This window comes from Nicotiana tabacum, chromosome 17 (genome assembly GCF_000715075.1).
Source record: "Nicotiana tabacum cultivar K326 chromosome 17, ASM71507v2, whole genome shotgun sequence".
Lineage (NCBI taxonomy): Eukaryota > Viridiplantae > Streptophyta > Magnoliopsida > Solanales > Solanaceae > Nicotiana > Nicotiana tabacum.
Window position 1 is genome coordinate 80,399,726 of NC_134096.1, and position 27,536 is coordinate 80,427,261.

At 37.8% G+C, this 27,536-nt stretch overlaps 2 protein-coding genes and 1 pseudogene across 2 annotated transcripts; 1 reads left to right on the top strand and 2 right to left on the bottom strand.

Annotated features, from left to right (window-relative positions):
* Positions 1-2,693: 2,693 nt before the first annotated feature.
* On the top strand, positions 2,694-4,750 carry LOC107807424 (putative glycosyltransferase 7; annotated as a pseudogene).
* A 10,648-nt stretch (positions 4,751-15,398) lies between these two features.
* On the bottom strand, positions 15,399-17,138 carry LOC107764363 (glycosyltransferase 6-like). Its single transcript, XM_016582917.2, has one exon. It carries the CDS (start codon positions 16,929-16,931, stop codon positions 15,600-15,602), a length of 1,332 nt encoding a protein of 443 aa, XP_016438403.1. The 5' UTR covers positions 16,932-17,138; the 3' UTR covers positions 15,399-15,599.
* Positions 17,139-20,645: 3,507 nt separating this feature from the next.
* LOC107764365 (uncharacterized) lies at positions 20,646-22,160 on the bottom strand. The gene is made up of 4 exons (XM_016582918.2): positions 21,994-22,160; positions 21,841-21,904; positions 21,409-21,732; positions 20,646-21,138 (listed from the first exon to the last, which is right to left on the bottom strand). Exons 1-4 carry the CDS (start codon positions 22,075-22,077, stop codon positions 21,032-21,034), a joined length of 579 nt encoding a protein of 192 aa, XP_016438404.1. The 5' UTR covers positions 22,078-22,160; the 3' UTR covers positions 20,646-21,031.
* Positions 22,161-27,536: the final 5,376 nt, after the last annotated feature.

Genomic DNA, 27,536 nt, shown 5'->3' on the forward strand with positions numbered 1-27,536 from the left:
GTCGGGATCACTACCTCTTTTCCCTCCGAGTTGCAGTCTTTCTAACACTGGTTTGCTTTACTTTATAATTCATTTTCTGTTATTAATCTTCACATTTATCAATTGGTATCAGGTGAAATCACGTGTCCTTAAGACCACATTATAAGTTTAATTGTTATCCAATTTTAAGGGTAAACAACGCTCTTAAACAAATAATAATTAGAAGGTATTTTTAATTATTTTATTCTTATTTATGTCTTATTGGTATTTTAATAATTATAATATTATTTCATAATTAAGGTAAAATGATAAATAATTTTAAATAGCTATTTTTAGTAATGACGGTACATATTTGACGGAGGGGAAGTAAAAGAAGCCGAAAAACCTCCACATTCCAATGTCCTAACCTATCACGATTTTTCTTTCTGGCCTAATATGGTTTCTGATGTGGCTATTAACATCATTACGGTTGGAAAAAGGTGATTAATTAAAGTTGGAATCTGAGGCAGTAATAATATTTTAATAGACCTGATTCGCGGTAAAAGGAGACAATTAGTCGGAATAAACGGCAACTTTCCATTACACGAAGATAGGCTTATGCAACCTTGATCTACTGTATTGCTAAACACTTTATTGGAGAACTAAAACTTTTTCAAGATAAGAGTTTAAAATTTCTTAACAATCTTAACTGTTCAAAATTAACAGATTTTAGATGGTATAAAGATATGTTTATAAAAAAAGTTATGATCAGAGAAGACTGCGGTAATGCTTTCTGGAAAGAAAAATTTATCAATGGTCTACCAAGATTGTTTGCCGAAAAGGTAAGAAACAAAATGAAAGATAGATTCAACGGTCTAATCCCTTATGACAATCTTACATATGGGGATTTAATCAGTTTTATTAATGTTACAGGTCTTGACTTATGTACAGACCTCAAACTTAAAAGCCTTATTAAAAAAGACAGGCTCCAATCCGAAAATTTCCTAAGATTTTCCCCTATCTTTTCTCTCCCTCTCTGTAAAAATGTTCTCTTATGTTTGAATAAAGCTTTTAACAAGTAAGTCTTTCTGTCTTTACTATTTAATTACGCATTTATTTTATCTATTTTAAAGATAAAACTTAAGATCCTCTTAATGGTAAAAACCCAATCGGTAAACCGTCTTAATCGAAAAGTCAAACCAAATCGATTAAAAAATTCGATTATATTTGATTTAATTTAGTTTGATATTGAGTAAAAAAAATCGAATCAACCCGACATATAAATATATAATTTTTATATAAACTTTTAAAACTATTTATATAATTTTCTTTAAAAATATCAAAAAATATTTGCGATTCTTTTATGGGATATAATATTTAGTTAAATATGAAGTGCTCGATATTTATTAACTTTATATAATAGGTTGTACGATCACTTTCTTATCAAGTGTTAGTGAAATGCGTCAATCTCTTTGTTCTTCCATATTCATATGTCAATATCTATTAAATTCTAATATCTTTTTCGAATTTAAAATGGTATTTTGACAATTTAAAATTAAATAGACCATATCATTAAATAGGTATTTTTATATTTAATTATTAAATTCGATTAACCTTGAAAGTATACATCAACATAAAATTATTGTGACGATTAAAAAATAACTATCATGTATTTCTAAGAAATTTCTTCCATAAGAATATTTTAATAGATCATATATTTATCAATTTTTCAAAATTTTTACTAAACATATAGTCCCCCCGTTTCAATTTATGTGAACCTGTTTGACTAAACACAGAGTTTAAGAAAAAATGAAGGCTTTTGGAATTTGTAGTCCTAAATAATTCAAAAAGGGGGCAGAGTATTTATATAGTTATAAAAGCTGCTCATTAAGGGTATAATTGTAAGTTTAAGCAAAATTATTTCCAAATTTGGAAAAGAGTCATTCTTTTTGGAACAGACCAAAAAGGAAATATGTTCACATAAACTAGAATGGAGGTAGCTCCGTTCCAATTTATGTGAACCCGTTTGACTGGGCATAGAGTTTAAGAAAAAATGAAGATTTTTGGAATTTGTGGTTTTAAACAATTCAAAAAGGGGCCTAGAGTATTTGTGTGGTTATAAAAGCTTCTAATTAATGGTAGAATTGTAAGTTTAAGCAAAATTGTTTCAAATTTAGAAAAGGGTCATTCTTTTTGGAACGAACCAAAAAAAAAAATAGGTTCACATAAACTGGACGGAGGTAGTATTTACTTATAAAAAATTTAACAAAGTAAGATTGAAAAAATATTTATATAACAACAAAATCCGAAAAACCCGATAAAACCGAATCAATCCAAACCGATATAAGTTGGTTTAGTTTGGTTTTAATAAAAACCGAACCAACTCGGTCTATGTACATCCCTATCCGGAGCATTAATACCAAACAGTAGTAGTCCCTCCATTTTAAATTAGATGAGATACTTTTCTTTTTAGTCTGTTTCAAAATAAATGACACATTTCTAAATTAGGAAATAATTTAACTCTAAACTCTTCATTTTTACCCATTTTACTCTTAATGAGAAGCTTTTATAACCACACAAATGTCATGACTCCATAAAATTTTTATCCATAAGCTTTTAAGACCACAAGTTTGAATTTTTTTTTTTTTTTAAACTTTTGTCTAGTCAAATTACCTCGTCTAAATTGAAACGGAACGAGAAATAAATTCGAAAATCAATAAAGCAAAGGCCTAAACTGTCGGTATATTTTCCACGTGTCCCAACCCTTTTATCACTTCACCTCTTCAGCACCACAAACAACAGAAACACCACATAAAACCAACATTTGGGCCCCAAACTCTGCGTACTTTTGTTTTACGCACTAGAAAGCAAAACCCCTCCATTAAAAGCCGCACCAAACCGATTAAATCACCACTGGTGCCAATCGCATAGTCAAAGGCACAAAAAAGAAAGCTAAGTGAGCTGATTCGATGAACACTTCCTTCTGCCACTGTCTATAGTCACCGACACTTCTTCCCATTTCCATTTCTAACTTTCTATCGTCACTCACTTCACCTTTCTCATTTCTATCTTCCCGAATTAGTATACTTTCTCAGTCACTGCCAAAATTGCTGTTCTAAGTTTTAGCACTGGACCAAGGCTGGACACCCCTCCTAGTACAATGTCCAGTAGATAGTGACAACTCTTCTGCTACTAGACGAAAAGCCAGCTTGGCGGGGTAACGTATGTTTTCTCTCATAAAATGGTAACTCCACAGTTGGTCCAAACCCAAACATCTTACTCATCAATGGCGCCCAAGCAAAACTGTAAGAGCAAAGTTACTTCTTTATTCTCCGATGGGTTTCTGTGTGCCGGCGGAAGTATTGTTGCTTTACTAGTGGTCTGGGCCTTTTGGTCGTTTATGAGCACTAGCCCAAATACTGATCCAAGTTTTTTCAGTACTTCCGCTGCTAAGAAGTCCACTTTGGAAACTCCGGGAGAGCTTACTTCACCGGGTTTCGATTTAAGGTACGATCCGCCCGACCCGACTTTCTATGACGACCCGGATGTGAGCTACACTATTGAGAAGCCGGTAAAAAAACTGGGACGAAAAACGAAGGCAATGGCTGAAGCTGCATCCTTCATTTGTCCCCGGAGTAGAAAAGCGGGTTTTGATGTTTTCCGGTTCACAGTCGACGCCGTGCAAAAACCCGATCGGCGATCATTTGTTGTTGCGGTTCTTCAAAAACAAAGTCGACTACTGCCGAATACACGGGTACGATATTTTCTACAACAATATTTTACTGCAACCTAAGATGTGGTCTTTCTGGGCAAAAATGCCGGCGGTAAAAGCAGCCATGTTAGCTCATCCTGAAGCTGAGTGGATCTGGTGGGTCGATTCAGATGCTGCTTTCACCGACATGGACTTTAAACTTCCATTGGATCGTTACAAAGCCCATAATTTCGTAGTACATGGTTGGGAGAAGTTAATCTACGAGCAGAAAAGCTGGACAAGTATCAATGCCGGAGTTTTCTTGATTCGGAATTGTCAATGGTCCATGGATTTAATGGAAGCTTGGGCTAAGATGGGCCCACAGTCGCCGGAATACGATAAATGGGGTGAAATTTTACGTTCCACGTTTAAAGATAAGATTTTTCAAGAATCAGATGATCAGTCGGGATTAGCTTATTTACTGTTGAAGGAGAAGGAAAAATGGGGAGATAAAATATACGTAGAAGGTCAGTATTATTTCGAGGGGTATTGGGTGGAAATTGTAGGAACATTAGATAATATCACCGACAAGTATTTAGGTATAGAGAAAGTGGTACCTAGTTTAAGAAGAAGACATGGTGAAAAAGTAAGTGAGAGTTATGGTAAGGTGTGGGAGGAACACCTTAAGGATGCTGGGTATGGGAGATACAGTTGGAGAAGGCCGTTCATCACACATTTTACAGGGTGTCAGCCTTGTAGTGGGGACCACAATCAGATGTATTCTGGTGAAACTTGCTTTGATGCTATGCAGAAGGCATTGAATTTTGCTGATAATCAAGTGCTTAGGAAGTATGGTTATATGCATAAAGATCTGCTTGATTCTTCCTCTGTTTTTCCTGTGCCTTTTGACTTTCCTGCCTAATAGATTTCTTCATTACTTTGTAATTTTAAGCTCTATATATATAAATATATGTATTATATAGTCTTTTCGTTTACCATCTTTTATGGCTACCTATTTTATTGTGCAATTTGCAATGTTGTAGTGTAGAGGTATTTTGTAATTATTGAGTTGACCCATATATAGTGACAACTTAAAGATATTTACATTATTAGTGTATTGTTAATTTTACTTTTTATGGACGAATACATGAAATTATCATTTATGGTGACTTAATAGTGTAAAAAAAAATTTAGTAGTACATAGAGGTTATACTCTTGCAATAGATGTAAGGAAAAGGAAAAACATCTATGAGACAAAAGTATATGCCACATGTTAGAATAGACAAAATTTTGAGGACAAAAAATGCAAGGTCGCATGTGGTTCTATTCAGAAGTAGTGTGTTTGGTAACATTGACCTAGAGAGAGTGACCAAAAGGGGCATTTGATTGAAGAGCTTAGTACGGGTAGCAGAGTAGTGCCAATGAAATTGACACATTGTAATTGTATGATTTTAAGATGCGGATACGTTCTATATTACATATTCAGCCTTTTCTTATTGGATACAAATAAAAGCACAAATATTATTAGATAAGCAACACAGAGGGGAGTTAACGAATCTTTTCCTGAGATCTGGCATGGCTATGTCGTTGGGTAGAAGACTCGCATAGTCACTGCTGGCAATTTTGATTCTTTGAGCTTGAGGTGTTCACTTTTCAGTATCAGAGAAACAAAAAAACCTCTATATTATCACAACCCCACTCACTATTCCACAATATAATTATCATGTGACAAAACGACAAACGAACAAGTGTCTAATATCTGAGCAATACTTTTATATAAATAAGAAGAGAGAGAGAGATGTAATTGAAGTACACCCAATTGATTAAACAAATATCCTAGTATTTGATTAGACACAAGTTAAACATACTTTGGAACCTGCAAAATGAAACAATCTCTATAATTTGATAGTTACAGAGTGCAAATTAAAAGAAATACAATAGTACTAATTTAATAGGAGTAGTTCAGATATGGTTCAACATATGTTTGGCTATAAGTACTACTCCTAGTCTCTTTCATTTCATGTGATATTTTTTTTCTTGTTTTAGTTGTTTAACAAAAATGATAAAAAGAATGATAATTTAGAAATAATTTAAATTTACTTTATATTTCACTTCTAGTAATATGATTTTATAGGGAAAAAAAAAATCTTGACATACCTAATCAGAAGATGCAGAGGTACTTGCAAGTGTGAGCAAACAAGTTTGACAACAGTATTATAAGGAACGAAAGCAACTTGTATTGGTGAAGAACATTTTCACAAGGTTGCATGTGGGTACTATGACTGTCCAGAAACACCAGCTTGATCATAATGGGCATTTTATTGTATGTGCCTATTTGGTTAGGGGGGCAACACGAAATGTGCTGATACTATTAGTTGATAATTGGTTAGGAGTTACGACTGTAAGATGTGGATATCTAATTGGTCGATCAAACATTTGAATGTGATAAAACGAACACAAACATCTGTGAAATAACAAGTAACAATTGTGAGTACATAATTTCATCATAGATACTTAAGACATCAAAACCGGGCTGTGAAAGTTTGAAATTAAATGACATTACATTTGGTGAAGAAGAACCCTTAAAACAAATTTCATGCACCGAATGTATTACCAGACACCGAATAAGAAATGAAATTTGGACCTAACTCAACTCAAAATTAGCTATGTATACGGGTGAAATCGAGCCTTTGGACGCCTCGGTTCCCGATGAAGTAAACGGAGCACAGATGTGACTGTAAGGAACCGGAATCAGGGCAAGGAGCCCCTCGAGTCAGGGTCCGGGCAATACACCTGCCCTCGGAAGAATCGGGGCCACATCCCCAGGTCCGGTTCGAACCCTAAAACTTCGGATAGCATTACCAGATAATCGAGCACGACAAACAAAGGGTCGTGATATCCGTGCCCAGCCGGATATTATGGTGTGAATCTCGGCACGTATCGGCAAAAAATCAGTGATTAGTAAAACGAAAGATTTTTATCTTTTTTGGAATTCTACTTAGGGTAAAACTCCTCTACTATATAAAGGGGAGTCTAACTATTCATTAGGCATCATTGTAACACTCATATCAAGATAATATACTCTTATTTTCTCTGTTATTCAAAGTTCTTACTTTTGTTCATCGGTTCTTCATTATCGTAAGCTCGGGATCATCGAAGGCAGGTATTTCATCAAAGTTGGTACTGAGTCCGGGATCACTCGGGTTAATTGGTTTGACAATTTATTACGTCATTTATCTGTTTAATCTAACGCAATTTATCATTTGTATTGAATTAATTCGCGTATCCTTAAAATCACGTATAAATTTAGTTGTTATCCGTTTTTTTACGGTAAACAAAAATATTGACATAAATAATAGGCAAATGATCCTATCCTACGCCGACGTGGGACTCTAACAACATCAAGAGTAAAAAAAAAAAAATCTACTTCGATATTGGACGTGGAAATGGGTTTCCAAAATATACAGGTACGACTTGGTCCAATTACGAATATCTGAATTTTAAAGGTTGGACTTGCGCATGGATTTGAACCCACAGGCAGCCCAATTATGCTGTCAGTACAGAGAGAGTGAGAGAGAGCCATTCGACTGATTTGCACAAATTATGGACTGGATATTTCTTCTGTTTTAAGTTTGTTTTACGAGTTGCTTCATACTTAAAAGTATGTCGGTTTTATCCCAGTTCACTCATGTATCAATTAATCTTATGTCTCATATCCCAAAGCATGACCCCCGGAAAAAGAACACTTAAAATGAGAGAATTTTATATTAAAAATAGATTTTTATTTTTACTTGTTATTCTACGTATATCAAGATAAGACAATTTATTTTTTATATTTTACTCTTAATTCATTAACCAACATTTCTTGAATAAATAATGATCAATTGTAACTTTCCCATGTTCAATATTGGAATTCACAAGAACTCTTCATTATCCTCCTTCGTTAAACACAAAAGTCCACTAAAGTCATCTTTTATTTTCTTGTTCTTTGGAGTATTTTTTTTCTTCAGAAGTTATTTAGGAATTTGGGTTCAATTATTGAGTACCAATTAATAGGGTTATTATGGTAAAATTATCATGTCAATCATTATTTCTTAAGGGACGTGAAAAGTCAAAACGTGCCAAGTGAAAGTGAACGGAGGGAGTATTCAAGACTTTAAGGGGTCATTTGGTATGCAGATTAAATTATTTCGAGATTATAATAATGGGATTATAATCCCAGGTCTAATTTATACCGCATGAGAGATGGGATAAAATAATCCCGCACTTGATGGGATAAGGTGAGATAAGATGGGATATCCTGGATTAAGTCTGAGATTAAATTTATACATTGTTTGGTTGGTGGTATAAATTTATCGCAGGATAAATTTACACCGCCAACCAAATACGGTATAAATTTAATCCTACATCTTATCCCACCTTCTCCCTCATACCAAACGACCCCTAAGGAGGTTATACTGTTACGGAGAAAAAGTGGGTGAAGTGCACAAACAACTATTCTTAGAGTTTCTATTAGGGATCAGTGTCACGTCCTTAGTAATTAACTAAGTACACATGCGGCACTTGACAATTTGCTCACGTTCTTGTTATGCCAAGTTAGCCTTACTACACTCAAGATCGCTAAGAGAATGGTAGAAAGAACACAAGAGAATTGTTAATGGAAGCTTTATATTAGAGAGAACTTGAATTGTTTGCTTGATGAATTACAAATGAATGACATCCTTTATATATTAGTCTCCTAGGGGCTAGTGTGCAAATATTAATTGTTACACAAGTCCTTAATATTTACAAGATAAGGGCTTTCTCTAGAATTCTCTACAAGCCTAGAAGATTCCAAGGACTTTCCTAGCAAATCCATAAACATCTAGGATCTTCCAAAGGAAATGTCCATACTTCTCTAGAATCTTCTCACAAATGCAAGCATTCCTCCTATGTAAGCTTCCACATGGCATTAATATATTCCAAATGGCGCTTATATGGCATGATGACATGGCGAGTTATCACACTCTCCCCCACCTAATGTTGCGACGACCGCGGCGCAATGTTGCTTCATAAACTCTCGGATCTTATCTTTGAATTGCCATAAATCTTCATAACGTTCCCATGTGGCCTCCTTCGGTGATTGCCCCTTCCAATGGACGAGGAACATTGCGGTGGCTTTTTGCCCTTGTTTTCGCCTGGCCTGGTAATCAATAATAGCCTCAATCTCCCGGTAGTGCGAGGCGGTGATAGTAATAGGCGCTCGACTTGAATGGCCCTACTTGGATCATCATTGTCTTCATGATAGGGCTTAAACATGCTGACATGGAAGACATGGTAGATCTTAAGATATGATGGCATGTCAAGCTTGTATGAGATCTTGCCTACCTTGGCGACTATCTTAAATAGCCCCCATACTTGCGAATCAGATTCTGATGCATGCCTCGTAGTGCCTTAAACTGTCTTGGATTAAACTTCACCATGACCATGTCTCCAACTCTATAGTCCGTGGGACGCCGCTTACGATTTGCAAACTTCTTCATCTTCTTAGCTGCCTTATCCAAGTAGGACTTAGCAGTGTCAAGCTGCTCCTCCCATCCTTTAGCCATATGATAAGCCCCCAAACTCTTTCCCTCGAACGCGGCTGGTAATGAATGTGGAGTTTGTGGCTGTTGGCCTGTGGCTAGCTCAAATGGTGTCCGTCCCGTGGACTCACTCCGCTGCAAGTTATAAGAGAATTGGGCGATGTCTAGGAGCCTTGACCAATCTTTCTGATGCGCGCTTACATAAGGCCTCAAGTAGCATTCTAGTAAGGCATTGACCCGTTCCGTTTGTCCATCTGTCTGTGGGTGGAAACTAGTGGAAAAGTGCAGTTCCGTGCCAAGTATATCGAATAATTTTCTCCAAAAGTTCCCAGTAAAACGGGGGTCTCAATCACTGATAATATGACTTGGTAAGCCCCAATACTTCACCATATTTTTAAAGAATAGCTTGGCGGCTTCCTTGGCGGTGCAACCTGGTGTGGCGGGCATGAAGGTGGCATATTTGGAAAATCTATCCACGACCACCATAATAGTACCATAACCGTCAGACTTCGGTAGGCAAGTGATAAAGTCCATAGTCACGCTCTCCCATGGACGCTCTACAACTGTTAGTGGCTCCAAAAGTCCTCCGGGTTTTTGTTGCTCAACCTTGTCCTGTTGACAGACAAGACAAGTCTGCACATAACACTCTATGTCATCTCGCATGCGTGGCCAATAGTAGACTGACTCAACCAAGGCCCTAGTGCAACGTTGGCCTGGATGACCAGCCCACATTGTGTCATGACTCTCCCTTATAATCCGCCGTCTAATGTCTCCAAACTTAGGTACGTAGACCCGCCGACCTGTGGTAAGTAGTAGGCCGCCTTCAACCCAAAAACGTCTCGTATTGCCCTGGTTGGTTAACTCGATAAGTTATTTGGCTGCTGGATCGTGTTGCATGCCTTCTTTTATAGCCTCACGAATGTCCCATCTTGTTGAAGTGATTGCAGCAAGCTCGGCTTTCCGGCTCAAGGCATCGGCTACAACGTTACCTTTGCCCGGCTTATACTCTAGTACATAATCAAATTCGGCCAAGAAATCCTGCCACCGAGCCTGTTTTGGGGTGAGCTTCTTCTGCGTCTGAAAGTAGCTAGTAGCTACATTGTCGGTCTTGACCACGAACCTCGACCCAAGCAAATAATGTCGCCATGTACGAAGGCAATGCACAATAAGCAGTCATCTCCTTCTCTTGCACTGTGTAACGCCGCTCCGTCTCATTTAACTTGCGACTCTCAAATGCTATGGGATGCTTATCCTGCATCAAGACACCCCCAATGGCAAAATCTGAGGCATCTGTATGCACCTCAAATGTCTTGGCAAAGTCAGGTAATGCCAAGACTGGCTCCTCTGTTACAGCTGCCTTGAGGTCTTCAAACGCCCTTTGACAATGCTCCGTCCAAACCCATGGCTTGTTCTTCTTTAGCAACTCAGTCAATGGTGCGGCCTTTGCTGAGTAGCCACAGATGAACCGACGATAGTAGTAAACAATGCCAAGGAAGGATCTCAACTCAGTTACCTTTATAGGTGCCTCCCACTCCTGGATAGCACGTACCTTAGCCTCGTCCATGCGTAGCTCGCCATTACTAATAACATGGCCTAAGAAGTGCACCTTTAATTGTGCAAACTCGCATTTCTCCCTCTTGATGTATAGTCCGTTCTCCCGCAAGACTTGGAAAACCTTCCTTAAGTGCTTCATGTGCTCTTCCAAGGTGTTGCTGTAGATGACTATGTCGTCTAGGTAGACTACCATGAACTGATCAAGGTAGGGATGGAAAATCTTATTCATAAGGGTGCAAAATGTGGCAAGTGCATTGGTTAAGCCGAAAGGCATCACCAACCACTCAAAGGCTCCATATCTCGTCACACATGTTGTCTTTGGCTCATCCCCCTCTACAATGCGAACCTGGTAGTAGCCCTTGCGAAGATCCACCTTGGTAAAATACTTGGCTTGCCCAAGTCTATCGAATAAGTCAGCAATGAGCGGGATTGGGTACTTATTCTTCACCGTGACCTTATTAAGTGCTCGGTAGTCTATGCACAAGTGTAGTGATCCATCCTTCTTCTTCTGGAACAATACTGGTGCGCCGAAAGGTGCCTTTGATGGGCGAATATGACTAGCATCTAGCAACTCTTTCAATTATTTCCTAAGCTCCTCTAGCTCGGGCGGTGCCATACGATATGGGGCAAATGCGGGTGGCTTAACCCCTGGCTCCAACTCAATCTTGTGATCCACCTCTCGCCTAGGCGGCAAGTGCTTAGGCAACTCCTCGGGCATGACATCTTTATTTTCCTCAAGCAACTTCTCTATGCGAGGTGGTAGTGTCTCTTGAAAACTCTTGTCTTCCTCCAGACTTGTGATGGTTGCCACGAACGTCGGCTCCCCCTTCTTGATCCCCTTTATAACCTGCATAGCTGAGAGTTGTGCTTGGCTCTGTCCGTGTGGCATAGACACTGTAGGTACCATGCAAGCTCCTTCTCGCTCCATAACCAAGAGATGTTGGAGGTAGGGATCGATCAAAGTATGACAATGTCTAAAGAACTCTTGTCCCAATATGATGTCAAAGATATCCATAGCGGTTACGGTAAAGTTTGTCATACCTTTCCAAGTTCCCAATTTGACACCAACTCCATTAGCTACCCCACGAGCATTTTGTACCTCGGCATTCACGGTCTTGACGCGGGAGTTGGTTGGAGCAAGCTTCAATTCTAGTCTTTTTGCGGCAGCCTCAGTCACGAAATTATGAGTTGCTCCAGTATCCACCATTGCACGAGCAGGCTTGTTGTTGATGGTGAGATCCACGTACTGGTTTCCATTCTCGGTAGGTTGGATAGATTTCTTTGTGACAGCACCGCATAATCCGATCATACCTAACTGTGCGGTTCCCGAACTCTCTCCTTACGACTGCTCCTTCCGTTCACGGACCATGGCGCTAAGGCTCTTTAGGTCGGGACAATTCCTGAAGCTGTGAGGCCCTCCGCATATGTAACATCCCTTCTTCTCGGCCTGCGCTTTCTTCTCGGCGTACCCCTGACGGCCACTCAGCTTTTTGGAATCTTGAGTCTTATAGTATTGTTGTTGTATCTCCTTGCCTTTGCCACGGTCTCCCCCACCTTTGACATTGTTAAACTTTGATTCTTTGACTTTCCCTTTGTTGTGTTTGTCATGCCTGAAATCCATCAATGATTCGGCCTCCACTATGGCTTGGTCTATATTTGCGACTTGCCGGCGTTGTAACTCCTGCTTAGCCCAATTTTGCAACCCGTCCAACAAGTGGAACAACAAGTCATCATTGGTCAAGTTGGGGATTTGAAGCATAAGGGTAGTGAATTCCTTGACATAGACACGTATGCTCCCTGTTTGCTTCAACTCCCTAAGTTTGCGCCTTGCCTCGTACAAGACATTGTTTGGAAAGAACTGTCGCTTGAACTCGGCTTTGAACTGATCCCACGTGCTAATAGTACATATACCTTTATCCACGGCGGCCATCTTCCTTCTCCACCATAGCATGGCAGTCTCTGAGAGGCACAACACCGCAGTGTTGATCATGGCCTCTTCGTCCTTCACTTTGCCGTGCTTGAAGTAGTTCTCCAAGTGCCAAAGGAAGTTTTTCACTTCTTGCGCATCACGAACACCTTTGAACACCGGGGGTTTGGGAGCCTCAATCTTGGCCTCCCTCGTCACCACAACATTGCTAGCTGCCTCGGTCATGCCAGCACTAGCATGCTCCTCGAGTGACTCTATCTTTGCCTTCATAGCATCGATAGTACTCAAAGCCTCCATGAGTCTGCTCTCTAAGGCAGTGATAGTTTGCCTTAGTTCCATCTCGGTCTGTGTACGTCCCTCCAAGTCATTTCGGATGCTCTCAATCTCTTCAAGAGTGTGCCCTTAAGAACACTAAGGATGCCTTCCACCTTCCCCAAGCGTTGGCCAAAGGTCTCCACGGCGTCCATCCCCGCGTTCATCTTCATCACCCACTCTTTACCGAGCGAGACGTCCTCAGGCAGGACCTCCACTTCATCCTCGCTCGCCTCAGTGGCAGATGGTTCTTGGGATGTAAGCCCTTCGTTTGACACAACCTCAGGTGGCACCTCCCGACCCTTGTTGGTGGCATTTCTCTTTTTGTTACGGCCGCTCTTGCCAGCAGCATCCTGGATGACGTTGGCTTGAGTGTTGGCAACGTTAATTTCTCCGTCGTTCGCCATTCCCTTAGTCGCAACCTTTGCTCTGATACCACTTTGTCACGTCCTTAGTAATTAACTAAGTATACGTGCGGCACTTAACAATTTGCTCACGTTCTTGTTATGCTAAGTTAGCTTTACTACACTCAAGATCGCTAAGAGAATGGTAGAAAGAACACAAGAGAATTATTAATGGAAGCTTTATATTAGAGAGAACTTGAATTGTTTGCTTGATGAATTACAAATGAATGGCATCCTTTATATACTAGTCTCCTAGGGGCTAGTGTGTAAATATTAATTGTTATACAAGTCCTTAATATTTACAAGATAAGGGCTTTCTCTAGAATTCTCTACAAGCCTAGAAGATTCCAAGGACTTTCCTAACAAATTCATAAACATCTAGGATCTTCCAAAGGAAATGTCCATACTTCTCTAGAATCTTCTCACAAATGCAAGCATTCCTCCTATGTAAGCTTCCACATGGCATTAATATATGCCAAATGGCGCTTATGTGGCATGATGACATGGCGAGTCATCACATCTAGTTCTATTAATTCAGGTCTTGACGAATGTTGAAAGCCCACAAATTTTGAAGATTAATTATAATTTAGAATATATATTGGCTAATTTCTAAATAACAAAACCTGAGGCGCGTTCGTGTATCAAGTAAAGAAATATTGGGCTCATGAGGACTTTGTCGGCCCAATCGGGAGTTCCCAAGCCACTTCAGTCTCCCAGTATTTCATTCCCGAGAAAGGCGAAATGTGGATCTCTACGCTTTAATAGGCGAGTCCAGTCAATAAATTTCAAACACACACCACGGTCTTTTTCTTTTTCCAGTTTCCACGTTGGAAATGAATGGTTAAAAACAGATACTTGAACTGATAAATCAAAGAATAATTAGTCATTCAGCAAAAGCTACTTATACGATCAAATAATTCAATAAATTAATTGCAGATAAGTATCTAAACTAAATAATAGGCGTACTTAATAAATTGATAACCTCGAAAAGATGGTCTCCAGGAGCTGATCGATTATATGCCTGTGAAAACTCTTTACAAATTATTATTTCACCTATCAATTTCAAGAATAACGGAGAAAATCATTTTAGTTCCTTAGTCTCATTCTGTTGTTGTACAGAGTCATGAAGCAATAATTTTTTATTCCCAACACTTGGACTGATGACATGAATAAAAGGCATTAGCAGGGAAATTAAATACGACTGAAGTAGATTTCAAAAAGGTAAAGAACGAATAGAAAAGGAAAAGAAGCATTTAGGGCTAAACAGCAGACACAAGCAAACAAATACTATAAGAGAAAAGTAATTCTTGTGAAGATTGGTGGAAGTTTGGTTTAGGCTTTTGTCACACAACTTTGGCGTGCTAATTTTGACAAAAAATATGTAAATTGATAAAACACGCCACTAATTGAGGGAGCTGCCTGCATCTTCTAATTCTTTTCTTTTTCTATAATTATCCAATCTCCCTCAATCCTCAGTCAATCTGGACACTCTCTTTATATACATTTTTCGCCCCTTTTGTCAAACATATCTTTCGTTTGGAACTGGAAAATCATAGGTTGAATGATGACCCAAAAAGTGCTGTCCACACCTGTCGACAATTTCTTAAAATATGGGACTTTGCCTTTTGAATTATTGCTTGCCAAACTATTACTTACAAAACTGGATTAAGATACTTCTTTTTACATGAAGTTAAAAAGGGTGCGTGGTAAAATGACCTCCATACTGAATTGCTTTAGCTTCATTGTTCTTTGTTAATTACCTCAGGCAACTCTCTTTTTATTTTGCGCTATTTTCGTCAAACGATTCTTTCATTTGGAACTGGAAAACAAAAGATGAATGACCAAAAAAGTATCTTGTCCACATCAGTAGACATTTCTTAATACTATTTGATTGCCAAAAGTATTGGCTTACGAAACTGGACTAAGAAATTTAATAAAGAAAATACAGAAACAAAAATGGATGGTAAAAAAGCTCCACAGTGAGTTGCTTGAGGTAAAACTTGTACCATTGTTTTTGTATGGGATTATAAAAACTTGTTGCTATTCCAATAATAAACTATCAAATACAGCAGTAATAGCGGTAAAATCTAGATCAATTGACTGGAATTAAACCGCATCCAAAATTCACAAGACTTATGAACGTACGTAGCAAGAATCCTACAGTAAAAACTGAGATGTGAGTTGTTAATTCACACGAATTCTTCTACCTCTTCAGCTGGAAAATCAAAATTTACCGGAGAGACAGGTGAATTGCTTTTGATATCATTGTGCATGAATCCAAAATTACGTAGCACCTGATTATCCGCAAAGTTTAACGCTCTTTCCATTCCCACCCAACATTTATCACCCACATACTCCGCTGCATGGTCCCCACTACACGGCTGACATCCCGTGAAGTGAGTTATAAACGGCCGCCTCCAACCACCCTTCCAATCACCGCCCTCCGCCACCAACGGCTCCCTCGCCGCCGCGTAACTCTCGCTTACTGCCTCCGCGTGTCTCCTCCGCAACTTCGGTACATCTCTGTCTATCTTCACGTAATTTCCCGTGATGTTATCAAATCTATCTACTATTCCTAACCAGTATCCGTGTAAAGAGTAATCAGTAATCGCATGAATTTTGCTCCTCCATTTTTCTTCTCCTTTCATTATAATATAGCTCAGTGCCGATTGATCGTCGGACTCCGGGAAGATTTTATCCTTGAAAGTTGACCGTAATATTTTGCCCCACTGCTTGTATTCTGGGCTTTTCGGGCCCATATTGGCCCAAACGTCTAAGAAGTCCATGGACCACTGACAATTTCGTATAAGAAAAATCCCTGCATTTATCGCAACCCAGCTTTTCTTTTTAAAAATCAAATCAGGCCAGCCATGAACGATGAAGTTATAGTCCTTGTACTTGTGCAGTGGGATTTTGAAATCCATGTCAGTGAAGATAGCATCCGAGTCAACCCATAAAATCCACTCGGATTCAGGATGGGCCAGCATGGCGGCCCGAACAAGCGGTATCTTGGCCCAATAAGAACGCATTTTAGGGTGCAAAAACGTGTTACCGTAGAAAATATCGTAGCTATGGATTCTACAGTAGTCAACTTTGTTTTTAAAAAACCTTAGGAGTAAATGATCACCTTTAGGGTACTTGCATGGAGTGGGTTGTGATCCAGTGAGGAGGAGTACACGGTTAGCTCTTCCGGCTGCAAATGAAGGATGAAGCTTCAGCCACTGGATTCTCTTCTCGTCCCAATTTTTGATAGGTTTATTAATAGTGTAACTGAGTTCCGGGTCATCGTAGAATGTCTTTTCCGGCGGGTCATATCTCCGGTCAACGGCTTCCCGGTCCGGCGGGCAATATTCCGGTGAAGTAACGTTTTGTTTGGATAAGAAATTTGAGAAATTAGGAAAAGGATCAGTAAAAGACCAAATAGCACAGACAAGTAAAAGAGCTACTATGGCTGCTAGGAAGAGAGATTTGTCTCGTGAAGACGATGATTGTTGTTTGGCCCGAAACACGGTATGGGCCATGGCCGGTTTACGTAAATGGAAGGTAATTGCAAATATGGGAGTAGTATAAGATTTAGAGTGAGAACGTCTCGGGATGCAATGTGTGCTTTAAATGGTGTATGGAAATTAAATGGACCAAGCTAAAGAAATACTACTATAGTATATTAATTAGTCAGCTGGATGAATCTGATTGGACTTTAGGGGTTGAGTAACGAAAATTACTGAAAATTAAAATATTGTGGAATCGATGAGAAGGAATAATATTTAGTAATATTATAAGTAGGGCTTCTTGATTCTTACAAGGAAACTAAGATCTGTAATTAATTCGCGCATTTGCTTTCCTTATAAAATAATATTAATTTTGACAAAATGGGCATGAACCGGTTGAGTAAGAAGATTTTAATGCAAACAGGGTAAGTGGGCGTTTTTAATCTATCTAGGGTTGAGATTTGGGGACTGATAAGGCTGTTACCATGTGTTAACATTCAGTTTTCCTGAATTTGTATTGGGACTAGCTAAGAATATTAGAGTTTCCAGATTTTTCCATTTTATGACTTTTTTTGGATTGAGCAAATTGAGTGCGGAGGCGTGAGTATCAAGCATCTTTCTTGTCCAAGTAAAAAAAAAAGTTATATGAAAATTTGTTTTTACCCTGTCTATTAGTCGCTTAAACTATAACTTTACTTTGTGAATTAACAAATCCACAAAGTATCAAACTGAGGAAGTTTCCACAAGTGCGATAGTGCATATATATGACTTTACTAATATGCACCTTTTCTTTTTCTTGTGGCGGCTAGCGATAATAGCAACAAGAATTGCAATATGGAAATCTTATTGACTAATGATAATAGACCATTGATTTTTGAAGATAAAAACAAAAGGAATCTTAAATGAGTGCACCCTCTCCTTTAAAATAAGAAAGTGCTGCCTCAGTACTTTACGCCATACCTTCCGCTTGGCTAAGATCCTGAATTCCTGGTGCTGACTTCTTTTTTAACTATAGTCTATCACTTATCCCTTCAGTCTTGATTTCTTAACCACTGGAGCAACTATCAAATGGTAATATTTGTTACTTTTTACATTTATTTATAGATTTATTATTCTACATGAACCCAAATTAATTGAGCAAATCTCGAATGGTACTAACTTTTTGCCAATCATCACTCACTCTTCTATCTTCTCATCTGTCACTCTAACGAGTCTACTTTAAGTTATAATTTTTTTTTTATCAACAAAAAAAATAGGAAGAAAGGGGCTAAGTCCCATTTGCCACCATACCCTACTAATCTCATGTACACTTGCATTTATGTATAGATCGTTAGCCTACCCACACCAGGAAACGGTCCTATTAAAAACGAACCACCACTACATTTTGATGTCAGAATAAATTGGGCCAAGGCGACATGAAAGTGGGATTCAGGCTTAGTTAACACAATATCCTTAAGTTGTATACGGATATCATCACACATATATGCCCAATTCCAAACTAATACCAATTCTAATCTTAATACCGGTATGTTTGGCCAAACTTCTAAAATAAACTTATTTTGATAAGTATTTTTTTTAAAAGTTTGGTGAAAACATTTGTGTGGCTAATTAATTAGAGAAGCATTTTTCAGCAGCAATTAGTGTTTGACTAAACTTTTAATAAAGTGTTTCTAAGTATATTTTTTTCAAAAGTATTTTTTTAAAAAAAGAAAATTTTACCTCATATAGTAAACTATTACACCTCATTTATTATAAATCAAAACAATTTCAAAATGTTATTACTTAGCTATCTTTTCTATTTTATAGTAAAATGTGTATTTATTTTATACCCTACCATTGAGGCATGAATATGACAATTATGTTCTTTCTCTCTTCCTTCTCTCTATCAACAAAATTCACAATCCTCTTTCTTCTCCCTCAAACATAACACGTCAATTTGACATCTCGGATTCAATTTGTTGTTAAACTTACCGTTGGCGGCGACCTAATGCTTTATTTCTGTCCTAGTTGATCCTGATTCAATATTAGAAGTATATTGCGGTGGCTCGAATAGCCAGCACAGCACATAGCGTTGTGGCTATGGTTTTCATATGCCGTTGCATTACCCAAGATATGCACGAGCGGAATATGAGGCGTGTCAGAATGGAAACTGGACTGTTTGCTTACTCAATATGGACTGCCCATCACCGGAAATGTTAATCAAAAGAGATAGTTTTCCATGGGAGCTTTTCTTTGGACCTATTAAGAACATGCAGATTCCCTTCTTCTCTCTATGTAAAACTTTTTAATTTTCAGTTTGTTGTTCGCCTATAAAAGTTAAACTTTTTTTCATAACATGAAAACATGGCTTGATGTATTCTGCAATACATTGTAACCAATACAAATATATTGTATTTTTGTATAAATACATTATTTTTTTTGCATGAATTTATGTATTCTGAAGGTGTGTATTTTTAAATACAGTCGAATATCACTGTATTTTATGTTTTTTTTTGTTGTTTGAATACAGTCGAATTGAATACGGTGAATTGAATACAATGTATAATAGTGAATAATGAATATCTGTGAATTGAATATAATGTATACAATCAAATTGAATAGAACGGTCTACACCCTATTTCTTGATTGCCTTACTGTATAAATACAGTCGCGCGAATACATGGAATACATCACAGTAGCAGCGAAATTTATGTAGAATTGATTATGTTGAGTTAATTTAGGAGTGATACACGCTAATTGATCCTCTTTCTGATATTAAACAACTGGACTCCCCTATTTTTAGGCGAATTCCGCTACTGTATTCATGAATACAATAGTGCGAATACAACAAATACAGTCGCACAACTAGACTCCCCTATTTTTAGGCGAATTCCGTAGCAGGAATACAATCGCGTAACAACTAAATAGTAGATATAGTAAGTAATTATATATATGGTAGATATAGGAAGTTAATAGCTATTAAAGAATAGCGGTTTCTGAAAATTTCTCTTTTAAAAAAGTGTTTTTGGAAGGCTACGCTTTTCTGCTTCTCAAAACCTGCTTCTGCTTCTACTCAAAAACACTTTTTTTCTTCCAAAAGTTTGGCAACACCTCAAGTTTGAAACAAAATCAGTTTTTTTTTGAAAAAAAAAAAAATTTTGTTTGGCCAAGCTTCTAAAATCATTTTTTTCAAAAGTACTTTTTAAAAAAGTGCTTTTGGTGAGAAGCAGTTTATGTTTGGCTAAATAATTTGAAAAATACTTTTGAGCAGTAACTAGTGTTTAGCCAAGTTTTTGAAAACTGGTTCTAAGTGTATTTTTTTCAAAAGTGATTATCAGAAAAGTACTTTTGAAGAGAAGCTATTTTTTTTTCTGTTTCTCAAAAATTGCTTCTGCTTCACCTAAAAATCACTTTTTTTCCTTCTAAAAGCTTAACCAAATACCTCAATTTTTGGCCAAAAACACTTTGGGCCAAAAAAAGCACTTTTGGCTCAAAAAAAAGTTTGGCCAAACAGGCTATTAGTCTTGAAAAAGCTTAGCGAGGCTATAAGACTGCACAATAGCCCAAACTAAGATTGCATATCGTAACCATGATGATCTGTCATGGTCAGTGGATTAATTTTCATTTCTCTTTGTTAGTAAGACGCCCGAAGTTCTCATTTTCAAAAGCCAGAGCTCCATGGAAATGGATCAGCATTGTCATTAATTAAGTTGAAGTTACACCACTAGTTCAAGCCAGACAAATGCCTTCTCCGGAAAATTTCGAATGTTCTCAGAAACAGGTTTTCTCCAAACTTGAGTATTTCATAAAACAAGGCTTCTCCAACGTGTCATTAAGTTATGTCATTAAAAGAAAATGAATCAATTGATAAATATTTACAGTACTACAGTACACTGAAGCACTAAATTAACTAGTAAGAAAACATCAGCAGACTGCAACAAGTACACGAACATGAACCACACAGTTCAAAATAAAAACTGTGTTCGATATTTTGAAAAGATACTAATCCAACCTGCTTCTTGAAATTTTGTCAGTAGTAGTAGCAAATTTGATTTCTTCTTATCAGTTACAACAACACTTCTGCCTGTTCCAGTGGTCCTTCATTTCACAAGAAATCCGTCAAGCTTTAGCTCTTGGCAAAAGGACGGGGATTTTTAAGGTTTGTCGCCTTCCTTAGTTGATTTTGAGCTGCCACCAACCAACCGTTTAGCAATTCTTCTTTGTTTTAGTCTGTTTTGTTTCGAGCAAGAGTCTGCTTCACCTGGATAATGGACAAGCGCTAAAAGTTTACTCCATATACATTCAGTATGTAAAAAGTTGTTTGCAGATTGCAGTGTCAGGTCACGTTAAGGTAATTAAAGGTAATATTTCATAGAATAAGATAAGAAAACCTGTTAAGCAGGCCAATTTATACTGCCTCTGTAAAAATTTACTTCCACTTTCAATAGATGTAAGACAAATCCAAAGTGAAAAATAAGGAGAGAGACAAGAAAACTACTGCTATTGCTACTTTTTACTCCTCAAAGCATACCTGGCTCATTGGCATTTTGTCGAACATCTTGTGGTTCCTCTTCTGTTGTACTCACATTTTCACCCTTCCCATCATTCTCTGCGGTTGGAAAAAACGGCCCAATTATATTCTGGATCTCTTCCGTTGTACTCACATTTTCACCCCTCCCATCATTCTCTGCGGTAGGCAACAACGGCCCAATTATATTCTGGCGGCGCGAGGCAGCTTCCTTAAGCTTCTTTCGTCGAAGCCTCTTTCTCTGGGCCCTTCTGAGCTTCTCATCAGGCCCATGATCAGACGCTTGATCGCCAGAGGAAGAAGAGCCCCTATCGTCTTCCACTTCATCTGTATATAAAACCCAATTAGAGTACTAAAATTGCATTTGGTAAGCAACAACTGCACAGACATCAAAATTATACTCATATAACACAGAATACTCCTATAAAAGAAAACCTGGAATTTGATCCAAGTTGATGCCTTGACCAAGAATGTGAAGTGGCTTTTCATCGTTTTCTTCCTACCAATTGTAATAATAACAATAGTCATTTAACACTATGAAAAAGAAAGGGTAATGATGGAGATAGTAGAAAAATAATGGGGATTTACTTGGGGAGGAGGTGAAGGTGGAGGAGGATAGAGCATTCGAAGGAGGCCTTCATGGAACTTCTGTCGTTTCTCTCCTTTCTTCATACTTTGCTTAATTTGGTTTTCTCTTCACATCTGATATACCAACGGGTGTCAATTTGAGCCCAAACCTATCCCATTCGTTCATTCCGTTCAAAAATTAATAGGCGAGTCTATTTGAATTAAGGTCAAGTTAACTCATTATTTTTTTTATGTCCAAATGCAACTCACCAAAAAATAAAGTTATCTCAACCCAACTTATCTAAAAATTTACTTAGTTGCCACGTCATTAATTTTTGCCACATTATTTGTGCTTTAAGCTCAGTGTAATCTTTTCTTGGCACAATAAGTTGGAAGGTAAGATATTTTAGCCTATTCCATGAAAATCCGCTGAAATGTGAAACTTAAGATGTTGAAATTGTTGATGGATTTAATGATAGATAAGCACGTGAGACACTACTCTTGGAATGTTACAACTATTTTTTTTGTGATGATCGATGTAGAACTGGCTACATATTTTTGGTGTTCAATTCTAAAAGTGTATGTGCTTGTTTATCATATTTTTAAAATTCATTAACAACATTTTGAGCATCCGTGGTTTAACCTTGTATTTCATTAACACGTGTATTAAATTAAAGCAATCTTTCTTGAAATAGTTAAAACATCTACTCTACGGTTTTTTGTGCCAAGAGTAAGTTACAATTGGCTTTAAACTAGCATTATAATGAACATATTTGTCAACAGTAGAAGAATCGAGTAAATTGGAGGAATTTGTTAATGGTCGCTTAGGGCTTCTAGATCTTTCTCATAAGATAGTAACAGAGAGAACACGAGAAAAATGACTGAATAGTGCACGACCTGCCTAATACAATTGGGCCCTTATGTATTTATATCAACCCGATAACCCGGTCTAGAGGTCTTACAAATTGAGTACACATTACAACAATGGCTACGAAATAGGAGAAGAATCAATAGGACCAGTCATGGTAGCAAATGTAGTTGCATAACAATTCAAAGGAGAAGTTTTAACCTAACAAACAATTAATAATAATTCGCCACACCTAGAACCACAGAATATGATGAACAGTTCAGGTACAATTACACAGATAAGAAATAGGAATACCAGCCTTCTTCGCGACCTAAAGAAGTAAAGGCCTGGATATGTGAGCAATATCTCCGTCGAAACTCCGATTAACTGCAGCAAAACCCTAGGTCGGAGGAGAACATAGAAAACTCCGCTGAATACCAAAAAATCTCAAATCAAACCAGCACCACTGCACTACCGATGACATATAGGAGACGTCAAAGCCACAAAAATGAATCTTCGACCGAAAATCAGAGAAATCACAAAGCCCCGATGAAAATCAAAACTTGGCAGAAACTGATGGGGGTAACACTGCTCGATAGAAAAAGACGAGGACTAACGAATTCACCACTCTGATACCATGTCAGCAGTAGAAGAATCGAGTAAATTGGAGGGATTTTTTAATGGTCGCTTAGGGCTTCTAGATCTTTCTCATCAGATAGTAACAGAGAGAACACGAGAAAAATGACTGAATAGTGCACGACCTGCCTAATACAGCTTGGCCCTTATGTATTTATCAACCCGTCCTTATGTATTTATATCAACCCGGAAACCAGGTCTAGAGGTATTACAAATTGAGTACACATTACAACAATGGCTACAAAATAAATTGGTTAAGTGTTACAAAGAGTAGCTACTGCTAACTATGTACAGAATAAATAACTGGGCCTGACTCATGTTTTCTGCTTTGGGCCTGAGGCTATGTATTCCAAAAGCCCAACACCTCCCTCAAGTTGGAGGGGGAGACCACCTTCAACTTTTCCAAGAAGGATTGATGAAGGAGCCCAGACAAGGATTTAGTAAACAGATCTACAAGTTGATTGGTAATGGAGACATGAAACAACTGGATCAACCCTTTACTCAACTTGGTGCGAATGAAATGACAGTCGACCTCGATGTGTTTAGTACGCTCATGGAATACCGGATTTCTGGTAATATGAATCACTGTCTTATTGTCACAAAACATAGAAATATGAGAAGAAATAGAGACAGTAAGATCAGCCAAATGAAGAAGAGGGAAGGAAAGGAAATGAACAGTTAGGGAAAGAATTGACAGGTGGAGTAGGAGATGAAGCAGGAAGAGGAGAAGAAGGAGACACATCTTGACCGGAGATAGGGAAGTTATCAGTAGAAGTGACAAATGAAGCAACAGAAAGAGAATCATCAAGGGAGAAGGGAGGATCGGGAGTAACTGGAAGCTTGGAAGCTGTTGGTGCCATGATTTCTGGAAAAGGAAAGTCAGGGGAAAAAGGAAAATGATATTCATGGAAGAGAACATCTCTAGAAATAAAGCATTGTCGAGACTGCAAATTGTACAATTTATAACCCTTCTTTAGTTTATATCTATGTGAAATTGGGACAATGGCTAAACAAAGACATCCAAAAGTCCTCAAATAAGAGTACTTGGTGCCTTGCCAAACAACTATTCATAGAGGGATTTGTTGTGAAGTAATGGAGAGGGAAGTTTGTTTATAATGTAAATGGCTGTAAGTAAATAGTCACCCCAGAACCTTATTGGAACCTTTGATTCAAAAAGTAAGGCTCTAGATGCTTCAAGCAGGATTCTGTGTTTTCGTTCCTCCACATCATTTTATTGACGTATGTGGGGACATCTGGTTTGATGAATAATCCCTTGGTCAGAAAAAAGAAGAAGCAATAGCAGCATTACTAGCCCCCCAGTTAACTAAAGCATTGTCAGATTTATTTTCTGGGTGGTAACATGAAATCGAGTCTTAACCATTGTAACAAAAGCTTTCAAAGCGGAAAAGGCGTTACTCTTAGACCCCATTAAATGGGTCCATGTACTTCTAGAAAAATTATCTATAATGGTAAGAAAGTTTTTAGAACCAGAATAGGTAGGAGTGTGATATGGCCCCCAAGTGTCAACATGGATAAGTTCAAAAGGTTTAGAACTATGAATAGAACTGTCGGGAAATGGTAGCCTAGTTTGCCTAGCCATTGGGCAAATAGTGCATGGAAAAGACAGTGTAGAAGAAATAATAGAAGATATTTCAGGAATAATTTTTATCTTAGCAAAAGGAACATGAGCAAGCCTATGATGCCAAACAATATCAGTTTTAATCATAGCAACTTTATTACAGGTGGAAGAGACAGTATGTACAGAACAAGGAAAAGAACTAGAATCACACATGAATGACAAGATGTTGCAGACATTTGACGAGGTAGCCTGATTTTGGGAAGGTTTCTCCCATACAAACTTGTACAGTCCAGTGTCCAGTTTACCAAGATCCAAAGGCTTCTTCAGAAAAGGCCTTGTATCATGCATGAAAGTCTGGTAAACTGAAATATACAATCAAATTGTTCTGTAATATTATGTACTGAGATTAGATTATGCTTAAAAGAAGGAAGTTAAAGAATATTTTGAAGAATGATAGATTCAGTCAAGACAAAGGAACCTGTGCAGGTAACCTTAACTTTATAACCATTTGGAAGAGAGACAAGAAAAGGAATAGGTAGTAGAGTAATGTTAATAAGGAAGTCTTTATTAGAAGTCATATGGTCGGATGCACCAGAATCAACTATCCAAGTCAGAGAATTTGATTTACTCAACAAAGTAGAATTGAAACTATAACTATATTTTTAGGAAGTAATGTACCAACAAAATTGGCAGAACTCATGATGTTAAGTTGAGGCCCACAATCAGGGACATTAGTTTGATGGCGCAGTGAGATCAGCTGAGAATACTGCTGTTTGGTGTACTATAGAACGATGATCAGTAGTAGCAGCAGAATGAAGAGGTGTCTGATTGGGAGTAAGATGCTCAGGAGGAGGAGAAGAATCGGAATCTACAACCATATTTGCAGCTGTTTTTCTTCCTTTGGTAAACTTGAAGTTAGGAGGGAACCCATCAAACTTGTAGCACTTATCAATTGAGTGCCCAGAATTTTTACAATATTTGCAAAAGGTACTAGCTTAGAATGATCAAAATTTACTCTCTGATTCAACTGTCTTTGTTGTCCCTGAAATTGAATATTAGGTTGAGGTTGAACAAACTTATTTGTACTAGAATTGACATTAAAGAAAGCTGACTCAGAAGCAAATAGAAGTGTTGGATTAATTTGCCTATGCTTTTCATCTTGGAGAAGAATGTTGTAAACATTATCCAGAGATGGTAATGGTTGCATCATCAACAAATTGCTTCTAACACCCATGTATAGTTCATTAAGTCCATAAGAAATTGATGAACTTTGCCCTCTTCTTTCTCCTTTTGAAGACCCTCTTTAGCAGCACAAATGCATGAGTTTGCATGACTACTGCACATTACCCCGAGTTCATCCCATATTTTTTTAAGTTTGTTAAAGTATGAAGCAATGTCCAGAGAGCCTTGATAAGCAGAAGTAAGCTCTCTCTTTAATTCAAATACTTTGGTCCCATTTACACTACCATATCTACTATTCAATGGTTTCAAAATACTTTCAACTGTCTCACAATATAGGTCACTTTCAGCTATGTCAGGAGACAATGAACTAGTCAGCAACGATATAACTATATTATTGCATCTATCCCACTGTTTATACTCAGGTGAAGTTATATCAGGCTTAAAACAAGACCCATCAATAAAACCTATTTTGTGTTACGACCCGAAATTTTCTACCGGCGGGACCGTGATGGTGCCTAACATTCCACTGCTAGGCAAGCCAACGTTAGAAAATCATTAAACTAATTCCTTATTTCCATTCAGTAATTAGCAATAATTAACTAAGATGAAATATAATAAGTGCGGAATATCATAAAACTATATTAATTACTACCACCCGGATCTGGAGTCACAATTCACGAGCATTCTAGAATTTACTACAAGTAATAATCTGAAAGAAATACAACTGTCTAAATGAAAGAAACAGTAGAACAGAAAAGATGGACGGGGACTTCAAGGTCTGTGAACGCTGACAGATCTACCTTGAGTCTCTGGACAATGGACCAATAGCAAAAATCTCGATCAACCTGAGCCGGTATCAAAATCTGCACAGAAAGTGCATAGTGCAGCATCAATACAACCGACCCCATGTACTAGTAAGTGTCGAGCCTAACCTTGGCGAAATAGTGACGAGGCTAGGACAAGACACCCACATATAACCTGAACAGTATAATCATGCTAGTGACAACAACAATAATTAAAGAAAATAACGCAAAAATAATGGGAAAGGACATACAATGGGGGAATACAATATAAAGAGTGAGGATAATGAAAAGATAAAATTAAGCCAAAAATTCTTAAACGAATTGAGCAAATAAAACAGCAAAGGAAAACTGTACGGCATCACCCTTCGTGCTTTTACTCTCATCCTCACCAAATAAATAAATAGAACGCGACACGACATCACCCTTCATGCTTTTACTCTCAACCTCACTAAATAAATAAATAGAACGCGGCACAGCATCACCCTTCGTGCATTAAACCTCTCATAATATACACGGC